The 23,996-nt window shown below is 42.8% G+C and overlaps 1 protein-coding gene across 1 annotated transcript; it reads left to right on the top strand.

The window, feature by feature from the left end:
* The first annotated feature begins 9,545 nt into the window (after positions 1–9,545).
* On the top strand, positions 9,546–23,605 carry GP9 (glycoprotein IX platelet). The gene is made up of 2 exons (XM_083158032.1): positions 9,546–9,635; positions 22,666–23,605. Exon 2 carries the CDS (start codon positions 22,687–22,689, stop codon positions 23,284–23,286), a length of 600 nt encoding a protein of 199 aa, XP_083014158.1. The 5' UTR covers positions 9,546–9,635; positions 22,666–22,686; the 3' UTR covers positions 23,287–23,605.
* Positions 23,606–23,996: the final 391 nt, after the last annotated feature.

Raw genomic sequence — 23,996 nt, forward strand, 5'->3', positions numbered from 1 at the left:
GGCAGGTGGAGCAGATGATGTGGAGGGGTTGGCTGGTCTACCCCTCCTGCCAGCAGGGAGTGTTGCCGGTGGTAATGCACCAGAAACGGATGACATTAGGACCCTGTTGCTGGTAACCAGCTCCACCATAAGCTCATTATGGTGGAGGAGGAGATCATTTTGGCGGGTGGCTTGCTCGGCCAGCACCTGAGCACTTGCAGCCATGGCCTGATGTGACTCAGCCATGGCCTGCATGCTCGCAGCCATGGACTGCTGGGTGCTGACCAAGCTCGCCAGGATCTCCTCGGTCCTATGCATCCGTTCTGATGCCAAGTCTCCCTGCTGGTTGATGTCCCCAAGCATCTGGGCCAAGGCGGCCAAATCGGCTTGGGCCGATGGCTGCTGCTGCACAGGCCTACCTCTGGGGCCAGGTGGCACGGACTCCTCCACCTCCTGAGCAGAGTCGTCACCAAGCGGTGGGGTGTCTGTGGGAAAAGATAAACACAATTAGGAGACATTCTACGATAATTACTTGCACAAGTTTATGGCATGACCAATATTTACCTTCCAGAAAAGACGCAAACACTTCAGCTGGGGCCTCGCTATCCATCGTGCTCACCCCCCTGATCTCCTCAACTGATATACAGCTCTCGGCCATCAACTCCAGGGGGGTGAGCTCTAGCCCTGATGGCATGGGCCCGGCCCCAGATGTCTGGCTGTGTTCCCACCGCTTGGTCATCTTCCTCTTCAGGTTGGTTTTGAAGTCCTGCCACCTGCAATGTAAGTTGACATATTAATACATGTCACTCCAGATGTTAGCTGTTGCAGCCATTGCTCTGTGCTACATATTACGACATGTGATTAATGTCCAAAATATAATATTACATGCAACTATGATATCAACCGTTACAATACACATTCACAATCACCCTACTCTAACTCTCACCGAAATAACATGCCAATAATGTCTGTGTATAGTAACAACCTCACGGGCCATTAGCAAAATCCATCTAAGCATCAATTCAATCATTACTTGGCTATTACTGGGCACATGTATCACAAAACAACTTGCCTTTTCTTCACATGGTCCGTCTCACGAACTTGTGGCGCCACTTCATTAATCTCTGCCGTTATCTGTTCCCAAATCTTCCATCTGCGTGTGTGTGTCAGCTTCTCCGATGGACACTCAATCCAATCACGTGCTCGGGGAACCAGGATGGCAAGCTCCTGTGCTTCATATGCCTTATTTTTTTTGGGTGCTTCCTCTGTTGCCCTGGCTCTCCCCTTGCCACGTCCTTGGCCACGCCCCCTGTCACGTGTCGCTGCACTTGAAGTGCTGGCCATGGTACTACCTTGTGAAGTCCCCTGTTGTGTTCCAAACAATTCTGCAGATGGTGCATATGAGCCAGCTGCAGGTTGGCCTGCTGCAGAAGGGCCAGGTGTAGGTTGCCCTTCTGTAGAATGGTCAGGTGCAGGTTGCCCTGCTGTAGAAGGGCCAGCAGCCTCCTCATTACCCACTGCCCGCATGTGCAGTGGCACATAGGTGGTGCTGGAGTCCATCTGGTCAAATAGTTGCTGCAGATCTGGGTCCACCTCTGGTTGTGATCCAGACATGTTAGCAACAACATGGTCACCTTCTAATACACCTTTATATACTGTTTGTGTATCCTGTTTGGCGGACATCAGCGGCAGCTGCGTTCCGTGCGTGAGCGTACGTCGCTGTTTTTTCGCGCCGCATACGGTGGCTGAAATTCCATTGTGTAAAACCTGGCGAAAGTTCGACATGAAATACTGGTCACCAATGCTAACATTGCATAGAATCTTCTGATACACCTGTGACTATTGCACAATACACATGCTATTTGCTAGCATGACATGACATTTGATTCATGACTACTGTGGTATTGTGGCGTTTGATTGCAAGCTAAAAGTAGCCCAATCCCTTAGATAATCCAGGCCACAAGTCATGCAATACTCATCTCTACTGTTATAGACCACACATGTGAGAGCCCTATAAATAGTGACTTGCTGCTAGAATCATTTGTCTCCAGATCTGGACTTGTCAGGGTCTAAGGTAAGCTCTTCCATGCTCCTTGTAGATATGATATCCATTAACAATGTAAGTGTATGAATGTATGCACCATTGCCTCACTGACTACAGATTGTTGGGCCAGCAAAGTGCATGTATCATTATTGCAACATGTCACATGTTCACTATTTCACTCACAGGTCTTAAACCTGTGTGGGTTCATCTATTGCAGGACAACATGTCCCAGCAATAGATGAAATGTCTCATAGTACATGATGTCGGCAAAAAATGCTGACACCTTTATCTGTGTGTTTTGGACGGTGTGTATTGAGTTCATATTATTGTGTCATCATTAGAGAGTCAAATGGATCTGCGGGATTTCACGGGGCGGCCATCTATTGTACGTATTGAAGGCTACAAATCTATTTGTAGTGGGATATGGCCATTATGTGCATAGGTGCATCAGTATTTATGTTCATTTCTTTATAGGTTGCTGAAGCAATGATGCGCTACATGGAGAGGAGGCTAAGGGCACTTGCGGCTCTCCCCACTCGTCGGCCAAGGAGGCCAGGACGTGCTAGAATCTATCGCACACGGGTGACTCTGTTTGCTATGCCCGATGATGAGGTACTTACTAGGTACCGGTTACCGCCACATGTCATTCTGGATCTGCTCACCTTAATTCAGAGCGATCTGGAACCTCTACACGGGATCACGACAGCAATTCCGCCTCACACACAGCTGCTGGCGGTGTTGCATTTCTGCGCCTCAGGATCATTCCAACAAGTAGTGGCAGTACTTGCTGGAATATCTCAGCCGGCCTTCTGCCGAATCCTGAGGCGTGTGACGTCGGCCATAATCAGGCGCAAGGGGCACTTCATGGCCATGACATTTGCCACCGAGACCCTGCGCAGAAGCCAGCAGGCCTTCCATCAAATTGCTGGCTTCCCTAATGTGATAGGGGCTGTGGATGGCACCCATGTACCATTTGTGCCTCCATCTCGAAGTGAGAAGATATATAGGAACCGCAAATTGTTCCACTCACTGAACGTGATGGTGGTATGTGGCCCATCCATGGAGATTCTCGCCTTCAACTCGAAGTTTCCCGGAAGTGCCCATGACTCTCATGTCATCCGACAAACCGGGATATGGCAAAGACTACAAGAGCTGGAAGGCCGTGATGCGTGGGTTCTGGGTGACTCCGGTTACCCATGTACGCCCTGGCTACTTACGCCGTACAGCTACCCAGCACCGGGCCCACAGGAGGCATTCAATCGGGCGCATGTTGCCACCAGGCAAGTGGTGGAGCGCTCAATTGGCCTTTTAAAAGGTCGATTTAGAGTGCTCCACCGCACTGGTGGTGACTTACAATATGCGCCTGAAATGGTGTCGAGGATCGTGGGCCTGTGTATATTTTTCCACAACATTGCTGTGCGGCGTGAGATACCCTTTGATGAGTGGGAGGTACCATCTGAGCCGCAAGATTCGCCCATGCGCCCATCCCGCGCCCCTGAATGCCGGAGGGGATACCAGCTGCGGGACTCTGTGGCGCAAAGATACTTCAGGTACATGTTATCGAGTTGACAGAACACACCAATTATTGTAAAAATCACCCCTTCAAATAAGTACAGTGTGTTAGTTGTCAGTGTTACAACACGAAAATTAGCCAGCCTGCCCTCCTAATGGCAAAGAAATAGGAGATATTTATCATATGTGCTTAGTTTTGGGGGAAGTTCAATATAGGTGCTAATTATTATACCTTGTTCAAGGGATCTTATGTGTTTGTTATATCTTCATTATTGTAGTTGATACTATCCCTGATGACTGGTGAGTACATTGATTTATTCTCTAATGTGTTGGGGATTTTTTCATGTGTTGATGTATGATTTGTTTGCAGATATATATATATATATATATATATATATATATATATATATATATATATATATATCTATATATATGATATTTGAATTTATTCACATGTTTCAACATTTCAAGGAGCAGCCAGCCAGGCAGGCAGGCAGGCAGGCAGGCACCCAGGCAGGCAGGCAGGCAGGCAGGGCTGGTGTATAATGCTGGTCTCAGGATACCTGCAAGTGTGTGTATGTGTCTTTTACACATAAATGTACGCATACACATAGATGCATAGAGTAAATAATGCTAACTACAGCTATGCGTTGCTAAGCTATAGCACGCGTTGCTTGGCGGAGCGAGGCGTCATTGGATTTGCTAAGTGCATACACACTGTGTTTTATATATATCAGATTTGTTCATTGCCATACATCAACACTACTGTTTTTAAGGCATGCGAATTTGTCACCATTTGTGTTGGCGCAGAGACGCTGTTCATGTAAAGATGAACAATAAAGTTATTAACACAAATAACTGTGATCAACCAATGCCACCACCTGATTGGTTGATAGATGCCATTGTCAACATGGCGGAGACACGAAGGGCAGAACCCTTTACACATGCGGAGCTGAGGGTTCTTGTCTCCGTCATGGAGACAAGGCTGGGCCGTGCGGGGCCCTTTATCACAAACCGCCATAAGCGGAGGGCATATGCTGCGGCAGGGCGCCGTATTTACGCCCGCACTCGGGTGCGGAGGTCCCTCGGGCAGCTCGAGAGGCGGTGGTCGGACCTCCGCAGGCGCCAGCCCCAGCTGCTCCAGCAAATCAGGGGCGAAATTGCGGATTGTGAGTATTTTAGCTATGAAATTTCGCACTTACAACATAGCATATATAAAGAATAAAATGTGTCTCATGATAAGTTGGTGTCCATGGGTTTAAAAGTCCATAGACTGTTATGTGTGCTTCTTCCTGGTTAACATGCAGTCATGTGGCTTTAATATGTAATGCCATAGCATTGAGGATTCTGATGCATACAATGTGCCAGATCTAATATGTGTTACACATTGATAAATGCCTGGGTTGTAATGTGTGAACAAATTACTAACAATCACATAATAATTTAAATGTCACAATTTGGAGTCCATTAACAGTAAGGAGCTACTTTCCTGCATCGTTTGCCATCATTATCACCCTTCCATGTATGTCTTGTTATGGATTAATACATGTGCCCCAATGACCCGACATTGACCATGATGTTTTTTTCTACCACACAGCACGAGCCCGAGCCCGACAGGCCCGTGAAGAGGCGGAGGCAGCCCTGGCCCAGGAGGAGGCCCAAGACCCGGAGGAGGAGGTGGCGGCAAGGGTGGAGGAGGAGGAAGTGGAGGAGGAGCAAATGTTGGAGGAGATGGTGGAGGAGGTGGTGGAGGAGGAGGAGGTGCGTGAGGAGGTGGTGGAGGAGGATGTGGAAGCGGAGTTGGTGGCGGAGGAGGAGGTGTTGGTGGCGGAGGAGGAGGTGGAGGAGGAGGTGGTGGTGGTGGAGGAGGAGGAGGAGGAGGAGGAGGAGGTGGAGGAGGAGGAGGAGGAGGAGGAGGTGGAGGTGGAGGAGGAGTTGGAGGAGGAGGTTCTTGTGGCAGAGGAGCTGGCGGAGGAGGGGGCTGAGGAGGCCACGGTTGCCCCGGAGGATTCTGATTACGAGGGGGAGGAGGCGTGCCAGGCCCCGGAGTCCCAGCAGATCGGTATGTTAACATAATGCATCATTCATGAAGTAGTTGTACTGGTATTTGTTATGTAGCACTGTTGATAAAAAATTTTGGCCCCATCCTATTCATATAGACCCCAAAGTGGGTAGCTACAGATACAGGTACGGGTTAGATGGGGTGTCCAAGGCATCCCTTTCATCCAGGACACCTCTCAATTACACAGGTTTGTGGGATGGGTTGGAGGTCCATTTTGACTGCCACATAACCGTTGTAGTTAAACAGGATCCAGGAGTAAAGGGATGAGTGGATCATTTGTGAATTAAAATCACCTGCTGCAAGCGTAGATTATGACCCATCAAATAGTGGAATCTATATTGTTGGTGAATGTTATTTATAAACTCTAGGATGTATGCTATAAATGGAGTAGGGGCCGGCCTACCTTGGAATGGAGTCACAAGTTGCCAGTGTCCCAGGAGCCTCCTCTACCTAAACACCCCCTGTAGTTCAGATTGTTTTTTTGACCTCACAGAATTGTAGGTTGGTTTAGACAGAATTATGATTTTGAGGATGTGTACTGTGCATTCCTGACATTTGCATAACTCCCATGCCACGAACCATCACTGAACTTAGACTGAGCAGATTGTGACAAGTTCTTATTGACGGAGGCCATGACATGCTTGTCATTGGTTAGTCATGGGTGGGTTGTGACTGAGAAGAAACAATATGACTGTTATGTCTTCTGCAGAGTAAAGGGTAGAGGCCAAAAAAGACAGTATGTAGTAAATAAGTTTGCATGTATGTATATATGTATGTGTCATATCTATTTATCTATGTGTGTCTCTATCTCTCTACATAGATAGATATATATATATATATATACACACATGTCACCTAGCATTTGTGCAATTTATGTCGCAGTATGTGAAATGTATGCATGAATAACATGACTAATTTTTGCCCCTTTGACATGCCCACAGATGACACCACACCGGCAGATGAGGGGGTGCATGGGGCCATCCTGCGAGCGGAGCACCATTTGAGGCTCCTTCTAGCAGACCTGCAGGACATCAGAGATCTGCTGATTTAATTTATTATTTTATATTTTTTTTGTTATATGTTAATGGTGTTTTGAAATAAATTCTTTATGCAAGTTCACAGTTGTTGGTTTTATTTGCACTTGGAACAGTATATGTGTAGATTGTTTATAATCTTTTACACAGGGTGTAATACAAACCATTGCACTTCAATTGCTGTAAGGGTTAATGTGTGCAATGCATGTGTTAGGCATGCTTGTAAGGATATATTGGCATCTAATTGATTCCAATTCCAAATAAGCTGTTTTTTATGAGGATAGGTAATTGAATAAGTGGGTCATGTGATGTATTGCAGAAGATACTTCATAGTGGGTTGTTTGGCGTAAATACTCCGCTTACGGGCGGTAGCACCGCTTGGCTCCCGTTCGGATGCGGTATTCCCGTGCATACTCTGTAATACTCTGTAATACCGTGCAGAATCGGAGTGTTTCTCCCGCACACGCAATGGTTTGTATGTCGTCCGTAAACACGCCCTGTTCTTAAAGAGTGAGTCCGTCCGAATGCGGAGGACACGTGGGCGTTTCTACGGACGATGGCCGCATGCGGCAAAACACCGTGGCGTGCGGACCGCTCCGTAAGAATGCGGGAATATCCGCACCGATCTGAATAAGGGCCTATGTCGGCAAAACTATCAGATCATTCCGAGAAAGAGCAGCAGCCCATAGATCTGCCATTAAAAGCGCCATCGCTACTGGAGTGAGTGAGCAACCGGTGGCTCGCCACTTTTTTGAGGCTAAACATCCCCTAACATCATTAAAGTATCGAATTAAAGAACAAATTCCGAAGCCCAAAAGAGGAGGCGACAGGGGCCTCCAGCTGTGTCAGACCGAGAGCAGATGGATATATAGACTCGACACCCTGGCCCCGAAAGGGCTGAATGAGTTTTCATATTTTTTATAACAGCATCCCTTACAATATACATTGATCTATGATCCATCTAGCCATTCAAATAAATAATAAGATCTGCTAGGTGGAATTCAAGTACGGGGTTGCTAACGATGTATTAAAATAATCTGTAAAATAATCTGTAAAGAGAATGTCCACCCATATACAGGTAGATGGGAAAAATCCATATAGTTACACACCTAACAACTAATAATAAGCCAAACAGGTATTTGTCCAAGAATAATTCTGAAAGTCAACATGACATGTCGACCAGTGAATGACATTGCACATATAACATGCCTTGTTTTAACAATTTCTGTATCGTGTGTATTCGTTCTGCAACTTTATATGTCTGTATGTATAGATTTGTTTATTTTTTATTGTCTATGTATATATATATTTATATATATATATATATATATATATTGATTTTGCTTTAGTATACATATTATGTGTATTAAGTTTAGTTTTGCACCAATCACTATTTTTTGATGATATACAGTTTTTTTGCACTTGATTGTACACATGTATTAGTATGTGAAGCATTTGATTTATCACATTTATTAATGCATGCATAGTGACATGCTCTTACATCATGATATCTAAATACTATGTATTTTTTTATCACGCCCACTGTGTGATGCTAGCCACACGCCCGCCCCTCCATACCGGAACGATGATGTCATGTCGCGGCGCCGGGAGGAGGTGCCGGCGTGGACGCTGAGCGAAACGGAAGGGGATAAAGGTATGTGTTTTATTACTTTGTACCTGTCTTTCTGCACCTTGATAAAGAGGACAGCGCCTCGAAATGTTGGGGAATTCATCCAGTCTTCTGGTCATTCTTTATAGCTTGAGACGAGTGCCACCGTGATCCAGCCCTATATATATATATATAAAATTTTGGAATATATATATATATATATATTCCAAAATGCCCAGCACTCTGGTCCCTCTTATTTTGCACCGGTGCCTCCCTCAGAGTGATCCTCACTCCCAATGTAGACGCTGTAACAGAGGTGGCACTCAGAGACTCCAATGTAAACACAGATTGTGCAGTACAGTCTATTTTTACTATCTTGGAATGATTGCCATGCTGCTCAATGCAGCATGGCCTCTGCTCTCTCCCTGTGCCACCCCTCCTTCCCTCGAATCAATATCTGCAGATGCCAAATTTAATTGTGTACACATCTTATGGCTGCATTTTTGTGCCCAAATATTTACCCAAACATCAGATATCAAAATGCGTCAAAACTTTATTGTCTTGTTATTTTTTTAAGAAGCCTTTCTGTTATTGTAGACACTTCTTTATGTACCTATTTTATTCAAAAACTAATATTAGTATGTTATCAGAATAGTGATTAGTGGGATGGGGACAATAATTTTAACAGGGGAAGTATGGTAAAATGTTAAATTCAGCAGTCCCATGCACCCCAGGCTGGCTCATGCCTTAGCACATAAGAGAGGGGTCTGGAGTAGAAAACTGGGCCACAGTGCTTTTTAAGAACCCTTTTGCAGGAAGCAGGTTATCCTTCCAGGCACCTCACAAGGTGGAGACAAGTGCCACCACTGCAGTGCTGGTGTCACCCCCTCCCCTCCGCCCCCTTCCCCTCCTCCGTTCCTACTTTCCTTAGCATTGAGCCCAGGCAGGAGCATTGGTAGCTAACACTGCTCTTTTTGGCCCTGTTTTTCAGTATAGTACAAACATTTTTTTTATTTTAACAGGTTTTACATTTTTAACATGGTCCTTCCATGTACAACAGCAGTGCACTTTTTTTTTAGAAAAGAGGGGGGGGATGTAGAGGAGCGGGTGTAGGGGACTGATAGAATTGTGATGTTTCCTAAAGAAGGTTGTTGCTAAAAATATTTCTATATACAATAAAATACATTGAATCTAAAGGTCATCTTCTGTCAGTTTACCACATGAATGTGCATTATCAGCCTGTGACAAATGAAAGAAGGACATTCTGATGCACTTGTGTGTGAATGAATTTCCTTCCTGGCTCTTGTCAAAACTAGATAAGTTCTGAGCATTTGGTCAGTGAGGAACAGCTGAGAGAGAGCCTTGCATCTTTGCTGAGCTCTAGAAACAGCCAAGGTAAGAGAATGGATAGGTTCTGTAATAGCTTCTGGGACGTCAGCACATGACTTCATTATTATTATTATAATTATATTTATAAGGCACCACAAGTGTTTCGCAGCGCCGTACAAAGGAACAGTACAGGGAGACAAGACTTAACATTACAGTAAATGGATAACAAAAATAGATTACAGGTAAATTTAATGCCACAGTTCAATACACATTACAGCTTAAATGTAAGTAGTGAGGACTTGATCAATGTGCTACTAGGGGCTGGTGGCCAAAGATAGAGATGAATATGTGGATGAAGATGGTCGCTGAGTGTTTGAGAGGATTGAGTGCCGCTGCCTGTCTTCGATATATATACACATACCTAAACACTGCCATTTGCTGGCAGAGAATTAAACTACATCTGTTTTGCACAAACACAGAAGGTAGCAGACTAGCTTTCGAAGCTTTTGCTTCAAGCGGGCTTACTAGTACTTTGTATTCTCTAATGTGTCTATAATCTATATGGTAAACTTTCATATTGTCAACATTGATGGGAGGTCAGCACTGAATATGTCAACATTCATAGTGCACACAATTTTGACATGACATAAGACATGACATAATTGTAAACATGTCTATATTGGGATTGTTGCTGATTTTAGGATTAAGGTTAATCATAGACTGCAGTAAGGGTTTAGGTCAGGCTGTGCTTATGATTAAGGTTAGGCAGAGGTTAGGATTTGGTTGTAGTTAGGGTTAGGCTACAATTACTATTAGGCGGTGGTTAGGATTAAGTTGCAGTTAGGGTTAGGCTGGAGTTATCATTAGGTTGCAATTAGGTATAGGGTTAGGCTACAATAAGGGTTAAAGTTAGGCTGCGGTTAGGGTTAGGCTGTGGTTAGGGTGAAGGTTAGGCTACAGTTAATTTTTGGTAAGGTTAGAGTTAGGATTGAAGTGAGTGAGGTTAGGCTAAAGTTATGATTTAAGTTAGGCTGTGGTTAGCCTGCAGTTGAGGTAAAGGTTAGGCTGTGATTATGATTGGGTGATGTTAGGGTGAGGCTGAAGTTAGGGTTAGGTTTAGACTGTGATTATGGTTACTTAAGAACCAAATGGGAATTTGCAAGGCTGATTTGACAAATCTTGGTACAGGTTGAGTATCCCTTATCCAAATATCCGTTATCCAAATTATTCCAAAAACCATAAATTGCAGAAAGTGAAATTGAAATATTATAAAAGCACTACTGGGGACATCTGTAATGGCACTACTGAGGACATGATATGTAACTGCCATAACTTGGGACATGATATGTAACAGCACTATTGGGGACATGATATGTAACTGGCACTACTAGGGACATCTGTAATGGCATTACTGAGGACATGATATGTAACTGCCACCACTGGGGACATGATATGTAACAGCACTACTGAGGACATGATATGTAACTGGCACTACTGGGGACATCTGTAACGGCACTACTGAGGACATGATATGTAACTGCCAGTACTGGGGACATGATATGTAACAGCACTACTGAGGACATGATATGTAACTGGCACTACTGGGGACATCTGTAACGGCACTACTGAGGACATGATATGTAACTGCCAGTACTGGGGACATGATATGTAACAGCACTACTGAGGACATGATATGTATCTGGCACTACTGGGGACATCTGTAACGGCACTACTGAGAACATGATATGTAACTGGCACTAAATATATGCAAGATAATGATTGCTTGCCATTCAAATTCAGTGCCTGTGATTGTTCACAAACTTTGTTTCATCTTGTGAAACCTTAATAAATAAAATATATTTGTGTGTATTTCATGTGTTTGATGTGTTTATACAACATAGATACAAGATACCTAATTGAAATATAAAAATATTGTGAAATACGGAATAATCTGTCATCCCAAATTCTTCTGATCCCAAGCATTTTGGATAAGGGATACTCAACCTGTATACACTGGCACCTTTTCTGGTTCTCCCTAATACATTATTATTACTGGTGATAACATTCTTAAAACAATATAGAAAAGCCTGTTTATTAAACAGCATAGGTGCACGATGGATATCTGTTTTGTAGACGCTATTTCTCTAACAGAAATTGTAGATTTTTACAAGCTGGAACTTTTCAAATGGAATAAGCCAGTGCCTCGGGACACTTGTAGATGTGCCTCGGGTTGGCGGTCCAGGACCAATTAAAATGATTTATGGTCAATGTAATAGACAAAACTAGTACTGGTGACTACCAATCATAAAATATGTGTAAAAATAGAAGCAAATCCTGTTCCTTACCACATAACTGAACCTAAGAATGACATACTTAGTGTAACTGTATAAACACAATCTACTATGTTTCTTTTGGCCTAGGGGTGCTGTGAAAAAAATCTGATACTCTAGGGTTCCATGATTCAAAAAAGTTTAGGAAACACTGGAATAAGCTATTGACTATTAATATAATATGTATACCTTATTTTATATTATTACCAATATTGTATATATATATTATATATATATATATATATATATATATAAACTTACATTGTATAAAAGCATGCATTGATTCTTTGCTCCTGTTGCGTACAGGATTTGAGGCATTGGAATGATAAGTTACCATGGCAGCTAAGTGATAAGATAATAGTAAATCATACTGACAAGTCTGACTTTAATAAATAGGATTCTTAGAAGATTTAAAAGGATTACAAATTAAAATTTGATTTTATCATGGAAAAGAGTAAGTCAATTTAGGAAGGACCTTTCATTTCAGCTATGTCTCAATAACTGTTCTTAATGAAGTTGACAATATCAGTTTTATGGGACAAATTTAACTCACAGACAATTAATTTCATATTGGTTTTATGTGTTGCAGAATTTTTCCAGAGTTGCATTGTTTAATCAGACAGGAACTAGAGCGATATGAAGCAGATAGTATATAATCTACAACATTCTCCTTTAACCTTGTTTTTATTATTGTTAAGTCCATTAACTGGCGCATTAAAATGTGACTTTCAAGAGTTATATATTTGACCCAAAGTGACTATTTGAGAATTAACTACTGCTATAATTGTATAAATCTATAATGACCACAATTTTGCATGAGTAGAATTTATTATATGCTGTATTTCACTGAGCCACTGAGATAATTGACATTTTATGGGAGTTTGCCTTAATTTTTAAAACTGTTCTTACGTCTTTGAATGCATATAGTTCAGTTGTGCATTCAGTTGTGATAGTGCTTATTACTAAGAGGCTTCTAAATCAATTATATTATAATTATTGATACTAGGGTTTGCGAATGCCACTTTTCTAGCAGTGATGTCTGCGGTGGCTGTGTACAGAGTGGCACTGTACACAGCGACCACCACTGCCCCCCCCCCCCCAGGCTGCCGCTGACAATACACCCTTCCCCCAACTGGGGTCATATAAGAATACTCACCTTCCTCCTGCCCAGGCCTAACCCTTATACTCCACTGCTTTTAACTAACCCACCCCACCCCTCTAAGTGCATAACTCTAACCTCACTCCCCGCAGCCTAAGCCTAACCTTGGACCCTCCCCACAGCTTAACTCTTAGTCCTCCCCTACTGCCTACACCTACCCCCCCTCCCCCTCCCAGCCTAATGCTACCACTCCCCACATACTTACGTTCGGGGAGCCGGCAGTCGAAATTGAAACCCTGGCATCCGCATCAATTTCTGCAATCTGGTTCCAGTCTCCTGGATGTAGGGGGCCTGCTTTCATCGCTGACAAATCCCATAAAATTACCTGCTGTACTTTGGGAGATGCGTCACTGGAGGGGCAATCTTATTAATTCATATAAATCAGCTGGGCCCGGCTTATCAGGTATTCATTAGCTCCAGAGCTTCCATTGAATTTAATAATTGCTCACATTGTAAATTAATGTGGTTTCTCTGTCCTACCACCAAATAAAAGGGTATTTGAAAACCTGGGGTAGATGTTTTATAGAGGTACCATTACAGGGGTGAAGCAGGGAGCTACATCAAGATGTATGATCATTGTGTATGTGGGAGAGTGAAAACTCCTCCCTTCTTGAGCACACAGAGCATCAGCCTAATGCCGATGCCCTGTGTTATCCTGCACAGCTGGTTCCAGTGCACATGTGCAAGACCTCACACTACTAATGCAATATCTCCAGCACAACCCGAAGCCGGCATGCGCTGTCCTTGCAATGGATATAGGGCAGGGACACCTGAAGCTGTGGAAATCAATAGCTGCAGGTGTCAGAACAGTCAGCACACAGTGTCAGTCAGTCAGAGCATAATGTGCGCTGATGCCACTTTTCCCCCATCACCACAATTAATACATCTACTCCATTGTTCTTATTGTGAAAGAATGGGTTTTACCGAAATCATCATTAAAAAGGCAAATGTGTGCACCTGTGATGTAACAAGGGCAGCCCCATCTACTACATAGTTATGTCATTGCAAAGAGTGGAGTCACTGACACAGCTGGCCCCGGTAAGTAAAGCACTGCCCGCAACATCTTAGGGATGCTGCGTAGTAGTGGCTGCAATCTGCCTTAAATAGCTGCATTGTGCCAATGAAGGCAGCCTAAAATACACATGAAGGCATAGAGAAACTGCACAACAAAGACTCAAGGCTCAATCAAGACACATCCTTAGGGCAAGTCTGGTGCCCATCTAACTGCTCCTGATGTGAGGGTGGAGTCTGATCCATGCCCCTTGCCATGGTACATTTGGCAATAATGTATAGGTTAAGTTAGCGGTTTAGTGGCCTTTCAGGCACTTGTAGGTCTTGGCAGAGGATTTATTTTCAATATTTAAACAATGCCATTTCGGCAAGGAGAGAATATACAAACTCCACACAGTTAGGGCAGTGATTGGCATCAGACCCAAAACCTCTACATATGTACCCTGATGGATTCCATATAGACCGGGCATCTTACCCTCATTTTATAAATTATTCTTTTTATTATTATATAAGCTTTTTAGTGTTGTATTTTATGTCTGTTTTTTTCTGTGTAATTGGTCATATTAAGCGTCAATTGCTACTTTATACTCACTATTGTACTTGCTATGACTCAGCGCTGGTGATATTTTTTTTTTCATTTTCTTTATTCCTTTTATTTTCCAACAGTAAAAGCCATCTACTAGCAGCTGCTGGTACACAAACTGTTTTTCTCAGCGCCTATGTTTTATTGTTTGTTTCAATTAAATGTTAACTTGGTTGTGTTGGTTGGTCAGGTTATGGCTCGGTAGGGTTAATATATGACATTTCTTCCAATGTCGGGTTGATTTAAGATCATATACCATTGCTTTACACCTAGAAAAGATATAGCTCTGAGTCTGACAAAGCTTCAGAAACAATAACTGTGCCATGTACAGTAACATCTGCATTTTGATTTTTTAACAAACATATTTTAAATCCAAATGAAACAATGTTTGTCAATGCTAAAATATTGTTCATTCAGAAGATATGTACATAAACCCGATGGCTTGCGTATATCTGCGATTCACATGAACTGTTCTACACATGTGCAAAACATGTGCTGCGTCCTTGCTTGCAGTGCCCCCAAGTTCCAGCCTGATTGTCAGACATTTAGGGGCATGGGATGGAAGGAGGTGGGCAGTGTTCCTGAAATTATATCCTCTCACCCCCTTTTCCTAGCAGTGATAAGGCCGGGTCTGCACCTTAAAATGCAGATTTCCTGACTTCGGCAGCATGAACAGCCTAGCCATCCTGCATATCCTGGGGCATAGGCGTTTCTATAATGGGTGTAATGCGGGCCTCTGGGTCCAGGGAGGTCCACACCGCACATACTGCACACATATTTTGTTATCACCTTTCCGGAGTCCCATTCCAGAGTGGCAGAAAATGGGCGCAGCCCATTTGCAGTAGGAATCTTGTCTCCGGAATATAGGGGGTGCCATGTTTACGGAGACTTGCGCATACGCAGTCGGCTCTGGCACAATGCTGGAGACTTGCACTTTTGCAGTAGGCTCTAACACATTTCAAACTCTATTGCGCAGTGAAGAGGAGGAGACCCACCCAGAGTCTACACACAGCCCCCCTCCTCTGATAAAACACTCAGATTGCCGATGTTCATGCAAGTAATCCAATGCTATCTCATCCAAGTAATCCAATGCTGTGTAGTCGAAGTAATCCAATGCTGTGTCATCCAAGTAATCCAATGCTGTGTCGTCCAAGTAATCCAATGCTGTGTTGTCCAAGTAATCCAATGCTGTCTCATCCAAGTAATCCAATGCTGTGTCGTCCAAGTAATCCAATGCTGTGTCATCCAAGTAATCCAATGCTGTGTCGCCCAAGTAATACAATGCATGCGGTGTCTATTTACTCAAGATACATACATATTTTTGCACAGCAGATGCAACTACTTTATGCCATCTCTGAATTGGGACCTTGGTTTACATTTGTTTATTTTCTACTAATAGATTCTATGGGGGGAATTTACTAAGATGTGATGTTGCTATAGACAACCAATCAAAATATACTTATTTTCTATTTAGCACCCTCTAGGAGATAGTAGACAGGATCTAATTGGTTGCCCACAGCAACATCACATGTGAAGTAGAATACACATTTTAGTAAATTTCCCCCTATAACTCCACTACACATTATGCGTATCAGTAACTAACATTCCTTCTTCTTATCAATAGTATAACCATAGGTGGATGGATGTGGATCTCTAGCAAAATTATCTAGAAACCCAGAAGGAATGACGGTCTAGTGCATCATCAAGAGAATGCAGCAGGAGGGGCCCATCTTTAGCTGTGTGGCCAGCTCCCTCATTGGTCTGTCTAACTACAAGAGATAACTTTGGCTGGGCCCCTTGATAATTTATAGATATATATGTATAATTATATATATATATATATATATATATATATATATATATATATCCATTCAGTATAAACAAACAGCGGCACTCTGAGGTCTTGTAGTGAGCACAGCATTATTTGATATTGCCTTAAATACAGAATTTTCTCTACTAGACCTCAGAGTGCCGCTGTTTGTTTATACTGCATGGATACCCATTAATTCCAGAAGGCACCGGGGCACATTGCTCCAGCTGGGAGAGTGCCAGGCCGCGCATATATATATATATATATATATATACCATATATATAGTGATAGTATATGCATGATATTGTAGCAGATTAATAACAACAATGCACTGTAGACAATACATAGGGCAGTATACGGTAACATATGTATAATGTATGATTCAATTATAGGTGGGGCCCCCGGCAGTGGGGCCCATTGGGGCATTTCCCCATAGGGCAGTCCAACCCTACCCAGAACCCTCCTTAGCTTTACTCTGTAAGTTTAGCAACTTTAACACAGTAAGATATTCAGTATAATAAAATGTTTAAACCCATAAAATGGTGTTAATTTGAGGATATTGCCCACATCAGGACAACCACAGTACAATTAGAAACCCCCGTTAAGCTGTGATCTCTCAACTCAAGGTAAAATGCTAATTTAGCTGCAATCTGTGTGAGGTGCATAAACCTAATTTGCAATTCCTGGAGACATTTCCACAATTAAGTTTCTGTTTTAATATTTCATTTCTCAGCCTTGCTTCCCAATGGAAATTAACTTAACTAGATATGGCATTAATGTTACTTAGTTACTGATTTTAATTTACCGGAATGATCATACTCCCTGACTATAAAAACCTTTTCTTGTTAACTAAATGTATGCTGGACACATAACTGTTCCGCATGTATGCTGTGACTATGAATCGCCTTTTATTGCAATTTGTTTAATTAGAAAAATGTAAAAGTTTTTTTTTATAGTATTTAATGGCTTAGGCTGATATTCCCATTGGATAATATAGATAGAGAATTTCTGCTAAGAGTAGAGTCTGTACACAGGGCTGATGGTATGCATAAAGGAGAGAGGGCGGCCTACCGTGTCCCCTGGCATCTTCAGCGGCATTTTCAGACCCAGTGGTGCATTGCACGAGAGTGCGGGCGTGCCGGTGGTGTCACTGGCGCGCCCACGCGGCGCACTCACACAATGCACCTCTGGGACTGGAGATGCCACTGAAGAGGATTCCGAAGGCCGCCATGGACACCGGAACATGAGGTAAGTATGAAAAAGTGGCTGTGGGGGAAAGAAACAACAAAGAAACCCTGAAATATTCTTAAAAACCACAGTTTTTGGAATATTTCGGTTTTTGGAATATATACGGATAAGGGAGACTCAACCTATGCATCTGCTTCCTTGTTTATCAAACATCTCCCAATATGCCAATGTTTTTAGTCCCAACCTCATTGTAACAAGTACCATTAAATATTGCTCAACCCAATATGAATTTCCTTATGGCTGTCACCAAAGAACATCTCTCGGATAAGGCATGATCTGAAGAGCAAGGTCTTCAGTTAGATCAGATTGTCAGAGACCGAGCCAACAATTATTGTCATGACAAGAGAGTATACTGATTCCATCTTGGTGGATGTAGATGATGCTACCCCAAGCAGAGCAATTAATATATTCTTGTGGTATAAGCAGAATTGTTATGACATCCAGAGAAAAGACATCCACCTTGTGCTACGACATTTCAAAAATACTGTATGTTTTAGCTTCAGATTTTCTGCCTTGTGCGATTGCCTATTGTGAAGATAAACTAAGCAACACAAATCATTTCTTCCTTTAGTTCAAGGTGACCTTGTGAGGTTATTGCCAACATTTCATAACACATCTCAGGCCTTTTGTATATACTCGATGGTAAAAAGACCTGTCTAACGGCAACATGTTGGCAGTGGGAAGAAATAAACTATATATTTTCGAATTTCCAGGCAGTTTCCCTGCAACAGCAGAACTGTTGGCCTAGTACAAAGTGCAGATAAACTATATAGGCAGATAGATAAATTAGGTCCCTCGGATGAAAAATTGATACTGAAGTTGAAAATGAATTAATACAAGATACAACTCAGCAACTAAAATATAATCTATAGCAATAATGTTTTGCTGCAAGGTGTTTGGAAAATAATGTATCGGGGATAATTCACTGCCCAGGAGAACAGCAATTGGAATTATGTGACAGGAAGTACAAGGAAATATGGAGCCATTGAAAGGAGTTGCTGATCCCAGAGCTGAGTTGCGACGGGACTGATAAATGGGCTGTTATATTGCATCAGAGACATTACATCCTTTGTGAGTATCAGCACCACAGGCTCTGGATAGATGGGTCTCATTCACAGGAATCAGTCAGAGGCTCCTCAATTGGACAAATGACTGTATTACAAATAACACGTTATTATTCACTTGCCACACAAAATAACACACAAAGACTTGATTACTTAGACAACACAAAAAAAAGGGCCAATTGTGAGAAGTGAACAAGCTGTGACCAGAGCTGTCTGGGTGTGGTCAGTGCTACATATGTGAGTGTGGCCACATATACTGTCTGGGTATAGATGGTGCTTCACTGTATCATTACATGCAGAACTCAGCTCCAGTCAGGGCCGTCTTTTCACATGGGCTTAGTGGGCAGTTTCCCAAGGGCCCCATAGTCCTAGGGGCCCATGCCGGCCCATTCTACCCTGTCTGAAATGCCCCCACCTGCCGCAGATCGGATATCTATTTCCGATCAGAGAACGTGCTCAGTCTCCACTGAGAGCCACCGATGGTCCGGTGCCGCCCGCAGTGCATTTTAGGAATCTATGCATTTTAGGAATCTATCTTGTTTAGGAATATATGCAGCTTCCTAAACAAGCTCAAGCTCAGGAAGAACACTTTGCTCAGCAACCTGGTCAGCCAGCTGGGCAGGGAGGAGGAGAAGGCAGCAGAGCTGGAGGAAGAGAGCAACCAGCAGGAGAACCCGGTTCCAGTCATCATGTGTGACATCTTCAGGAAGAGCATGGCTTCCAAAACATGTCTGACCCATTGACAGTGAGTGTGCTGTTTCTTGGCAGTGTCCTCCTGCCCCATGGCTCCTTTACAGTACAGGGCAGGCTGTACTGTATGTGTGAGTGTGTCCGTGTGACAGCACTTATCAATTATATATATATATATATATATATATATATATATATATGTGTGTTTTTTTCAACAAGCAGGTGAACCAATTAGCGCTGATTAGGTGCTGGATAATACCAGCAAAAGGTCCCAAGAGAATTTATATCTTTAATGGGAGTATCACTAAGTCTGTGTATTGTGGACTGCAGCTGCCTCCAAAGGAATTCCTGGGACTCTCAGGGAAAATGGATCTGTTAAAATACAAGAACAGAGGAGCGCTCCATAGTGTAAAACCACATGTTTATTGCCCTCTAACGAAGTTGTAGATGAAACGCATTAGAGCGGAGCCTGGTGACGTTAGCTGCTATGGTGCCCAGCTCCCCTTACTGGCGTCTGTTCCTGACGGAGTCTCTGACAGCTGCCTGCGGCGGGGGATCGTTACTTCGGCCAGCACTCCAGTAGGTGGTAGGAGTGCACCTGGGCTAACATATTGTATCTTGTGGTAACCAGCCCAAAGCTGTTTTTTACTGGGTACCTGGCCCAACCTACTTGCTTTTATTCTGCAATAAACGTGTGGTTTTACACTATGGAGCACTTCTCTGTTCTTTTATTGTAATATATATATAAATATATGGATAGCAATTGTAAGATGGCGCCCCTGACCTTTGTAATTAGATCGGTATAGCCTTGCAATCATTTTTAGAACAAGCAAAATAAAGTCCATCAATTTCAAACGTTTACTTTGCTTGTTCTAAAAACGATTACAAGGCTATACTGATCTAATTGCAAAGGTCACAATAAAGGGCGCCATCTTACATTTGCTATCCATATCCTTCCTTTCCCCCAGCTAAAAGGGGATTTTGTAAGTTAGGCAGCCCAGACATAACAATTATTAATTGTGTGGCGCGAAACAAGGGTCTGTCCTCTATATATACATATATGTGTATACATATATATATATATATTCACAATTATCGTAGGTTTATGTCCGATGTCAAATGGTTTTACCATCAATGAAAGAGAACTAGATGGCTTCCCTCATTGGCCCAGAATAAACAAATATTTCTGCAAAGTTTTTTTGCAAGGTGCTGGGACATGGAGCATAGCTCTGCCCCAGACACCAAGGAAGCCCCGCCCCCAGGCTTTGATTGGCCCATGGACCTTTCACTGAAGGTGACCATTGATGGGTAAAACCATGGATGGTCTCCAATAACATAGGCAGTGACCATCCATGGTCACCCACCATTTCATCATTGATGGCAACCATTGATAGTGGCACACCGATGGCAATCCCTATCCAAAACACATACAGTAGCAGACTGGCCCACAGGGAAATAGGAGTAACCTCCGATGGGCACCATTGCTTGAAGGCCCACCCTCCTCTGGACATCAGATTCCAGACTGTGCACTTTAATTATATATTATAGACATGCTTACTACTACACAGGACTATGGTGTATTATCTACAGTGCATTATTGCAATTAATCTGGTAAAATATAATTCATGGACTATATTTATGCAGGGGCCCAGACCCTGCATGCTCAAATGGCTAGTTAAGTCTCTGGGCAGTATTCAATGAGAATACTGACGACGTGCAGCGAATCCTGTTTAGGATTCGCTGCACATTCGCCACTGCTCGCTGCGTTCCGGAGCCTCGCCGGCTCCAGTATTCAACGAGTCAGGGGCTCACTTTTTTAACGCGATGCCGCAGGGAGCCCGAGGATGGCGGCAGGCAGGGAGATGGAAGTCACCCTGCCTGCCCCAGAACGTTTGTGGGGGAGAGGTGGGCTCCCCGGGTGCCAGGCAGCTCAGGCTGCCCCCCGGGGGTGCCAGCAGGGGACCGGGTATATTCACTACACCCGATCATGCATATGTAATGATCGGGTGCAGTGAATATATGAATATCTAATGAGCGGCTCGGCTCCGGCCCCCTGCTGGCTGGTCTGTGTAAAAAAATATATATATATTTTTTAAATTAAATATATATTCATGTGCTTACAGCACATGAATAAAAATAGCATGCCCCTCCTCAGAATAAAATTCCTGATTTTTTGACACCAAATGTAAAAAACAAAACACTTTATTTTAAAAGTTCACATTCCACTTCACCATAAAAAGATAGGGATTGCTACTCTGTGAATCATGGCGAAAAAAACCTTGAAATGTATTCGCCATCTGGTCATTGAATAGGGTAATTCACTGTTTTAGTCAAAAATTTGCCTTACAGCACAAAATCGCCATAAAAACATGGGGAATCAGCCTCATTGAATACCGCCCTCTGTGTTGCCTGGTCACACCTCATCTGGAGGCTTTCCACAACCCTAAGCATGGGCCTTTACTGCTGCATTCTTCCAGTGGGTCCTTCATTCCCGTCCGACACTTAACACACACAAGGGAAAACAAAACATTGTTTGCATTATCTAAGAGTCTACTACAAAAGGTGAAAGAAGGAACTGCACATTCACAAGATGCAGATTCATCCATTTGGATAGGAAGTCCATCACAAATCCAGTCTTCATGGTGGGTTCTGAACCTATTGTGGATTATCCTCGGCAGCAGTCACTATGAATTCATAGCGGTAACGCAGGACGAAACAGACATATCCTGCTTCATTCAGACCTGATGGAAAGGCTGTAATTTTTGCAGATGGACAAAACTATGCTGCACTGCACGTGGGGCAGATGTAACATGTGCAGAGAGTTAGATTTACATACTTGTACATACAGTATGTCTCTACAAATAGACAGGTAACGCTAATGAAAAGGATAGAAATGAGGCACCCATGATCAAACGAAAGCTATCTATGTAGCTTACAATAGAATGTCCATTTTATTTTTGGCTACAGCATGAATAGTGCTTTTATGGTACATGACATGTTGAAATCTCAAAGACCAAAAGTTCAAAATCAATAATCTACTGAAAAGTGTGAAATATAAGGATATTAGCAGTCACTGTGGAATTCCATGAGGGCTATATGATTATATTGTATCTTGGTATGCTTATTATTTTGCATTTGTATTAAATATATGTATAAAAGACAAACAATATACACCTTTTATATTTATTTTTTTCCTTTAGGCATAAATCAGCAACAAAAAGATGGCAATTATTCCGAGGCTCCTTCTGATGGTTCAACTTTGTAACTGCAGCATAGATGTATGTCCATCCTCTTGCAGCTGCTCTGCAATGAACACAAAGGGGCTTATAGTCAACTGTAGTTCGCAACACCTTACAGTAGTGCCGGAACTCCCAGAGAACACTATTAGGCTTTATTTGCAACACAACTTGATGACCTCTGTTCCTGCAGGAGCCTTTGATCACTTGGTCAGTCTACAGGAAGTTGATGTGTCTGGAAATCCTTGGGATTGTGACTGTAAAATTCTCTATCTGAAAAACTGGCTTGAGTCCCAACCTGTGCAGATAAACCTTGCAAATGTGAGGTGCGCAACCCCGACATCAGCATCAATGAGGCCCTTCCAAAACTTGACTGGGAATGAAATCTTTGGGTGCCAAAGACCATGGCCTATTCAGTGTAGACGGTTCTTTGTTCGGGATCTTTATTTGATTGGGTTTGCTGTGGTGGTCCTTATTTTGATGTCTTATGTGGTTCAATTGTCCAGGAGACTGGCCTGTCGCGTGGCGCTCACCCCTATCTATCGACACAAAATCGCTTACACTGAGAGTCACAAGTCAAAGTAATAAAGCCCTTGCTATAAAGTTCTAGGCTGCCTGCAGGAGCATCAGAAGAATATTTGTTGTTAACATTAAGGTCAACGCTTCACCAATAACTATAAACATTACATTGACAAGAGATAATCTAAACTTTGGGTACACACGTAAGAACATATTGACATTTGAACTGCTTTTTATTGATTCATAGTTGAAGGCCACTGTTCATATTTGGAAGCTGTTTGTATTATTATTATTGACATGTAAAACCACTAACTTTTTTAGTGCAAATTGCTCCTTTTTTGCTCTTTGTTTTGACTTGAACTTAACAGTAAACCAGTTCCACAGATGGCTCCCTCTCTCTCTTCCAAAATACTGCAACGCATAAAAACAGTGGTTAAATTCATGTGTTGTTTGCAACATAGGGCCTTATTCTAGTTCTCTCTTTCTGACAAAATCCTTCTTAGATGGACAAAACCATGTGCACTGCAGGGGGGCAAATGTAAAATGTGCAGAGAAAAGAGTTGAGTGAGTTATTTAACTCTCTCTGCACAAGTAACATCTGCCCCACCTGCAGTGCACATGGTTTTGTCCATCTAAGAAGGATTTTGTCAGAAAGAGTGAAATAAGGCCCATAGTACTGTTAAACCATAGACTTAGTTGGGTATCCTATTAGCATCAGTATTTCACTACCGCTATCCTAGTAGCCCCAACCCCAGTGTCCTTTCCCCCTGATACCC

The sequence above is a fragment of the Crinia signifera genome, chromosome 8 (assembly GCF_055691185.1).
Source record: "Crinia signifera chromosome 8, ASM5569118v1, whole genome shotgun sequence".
Classification (NCBI taxonomy): Eukaryota; Metazoa; Chordata; class Amphibia; order Anura; family Myobatrachidae; genus Crinia; species Crinia signifera.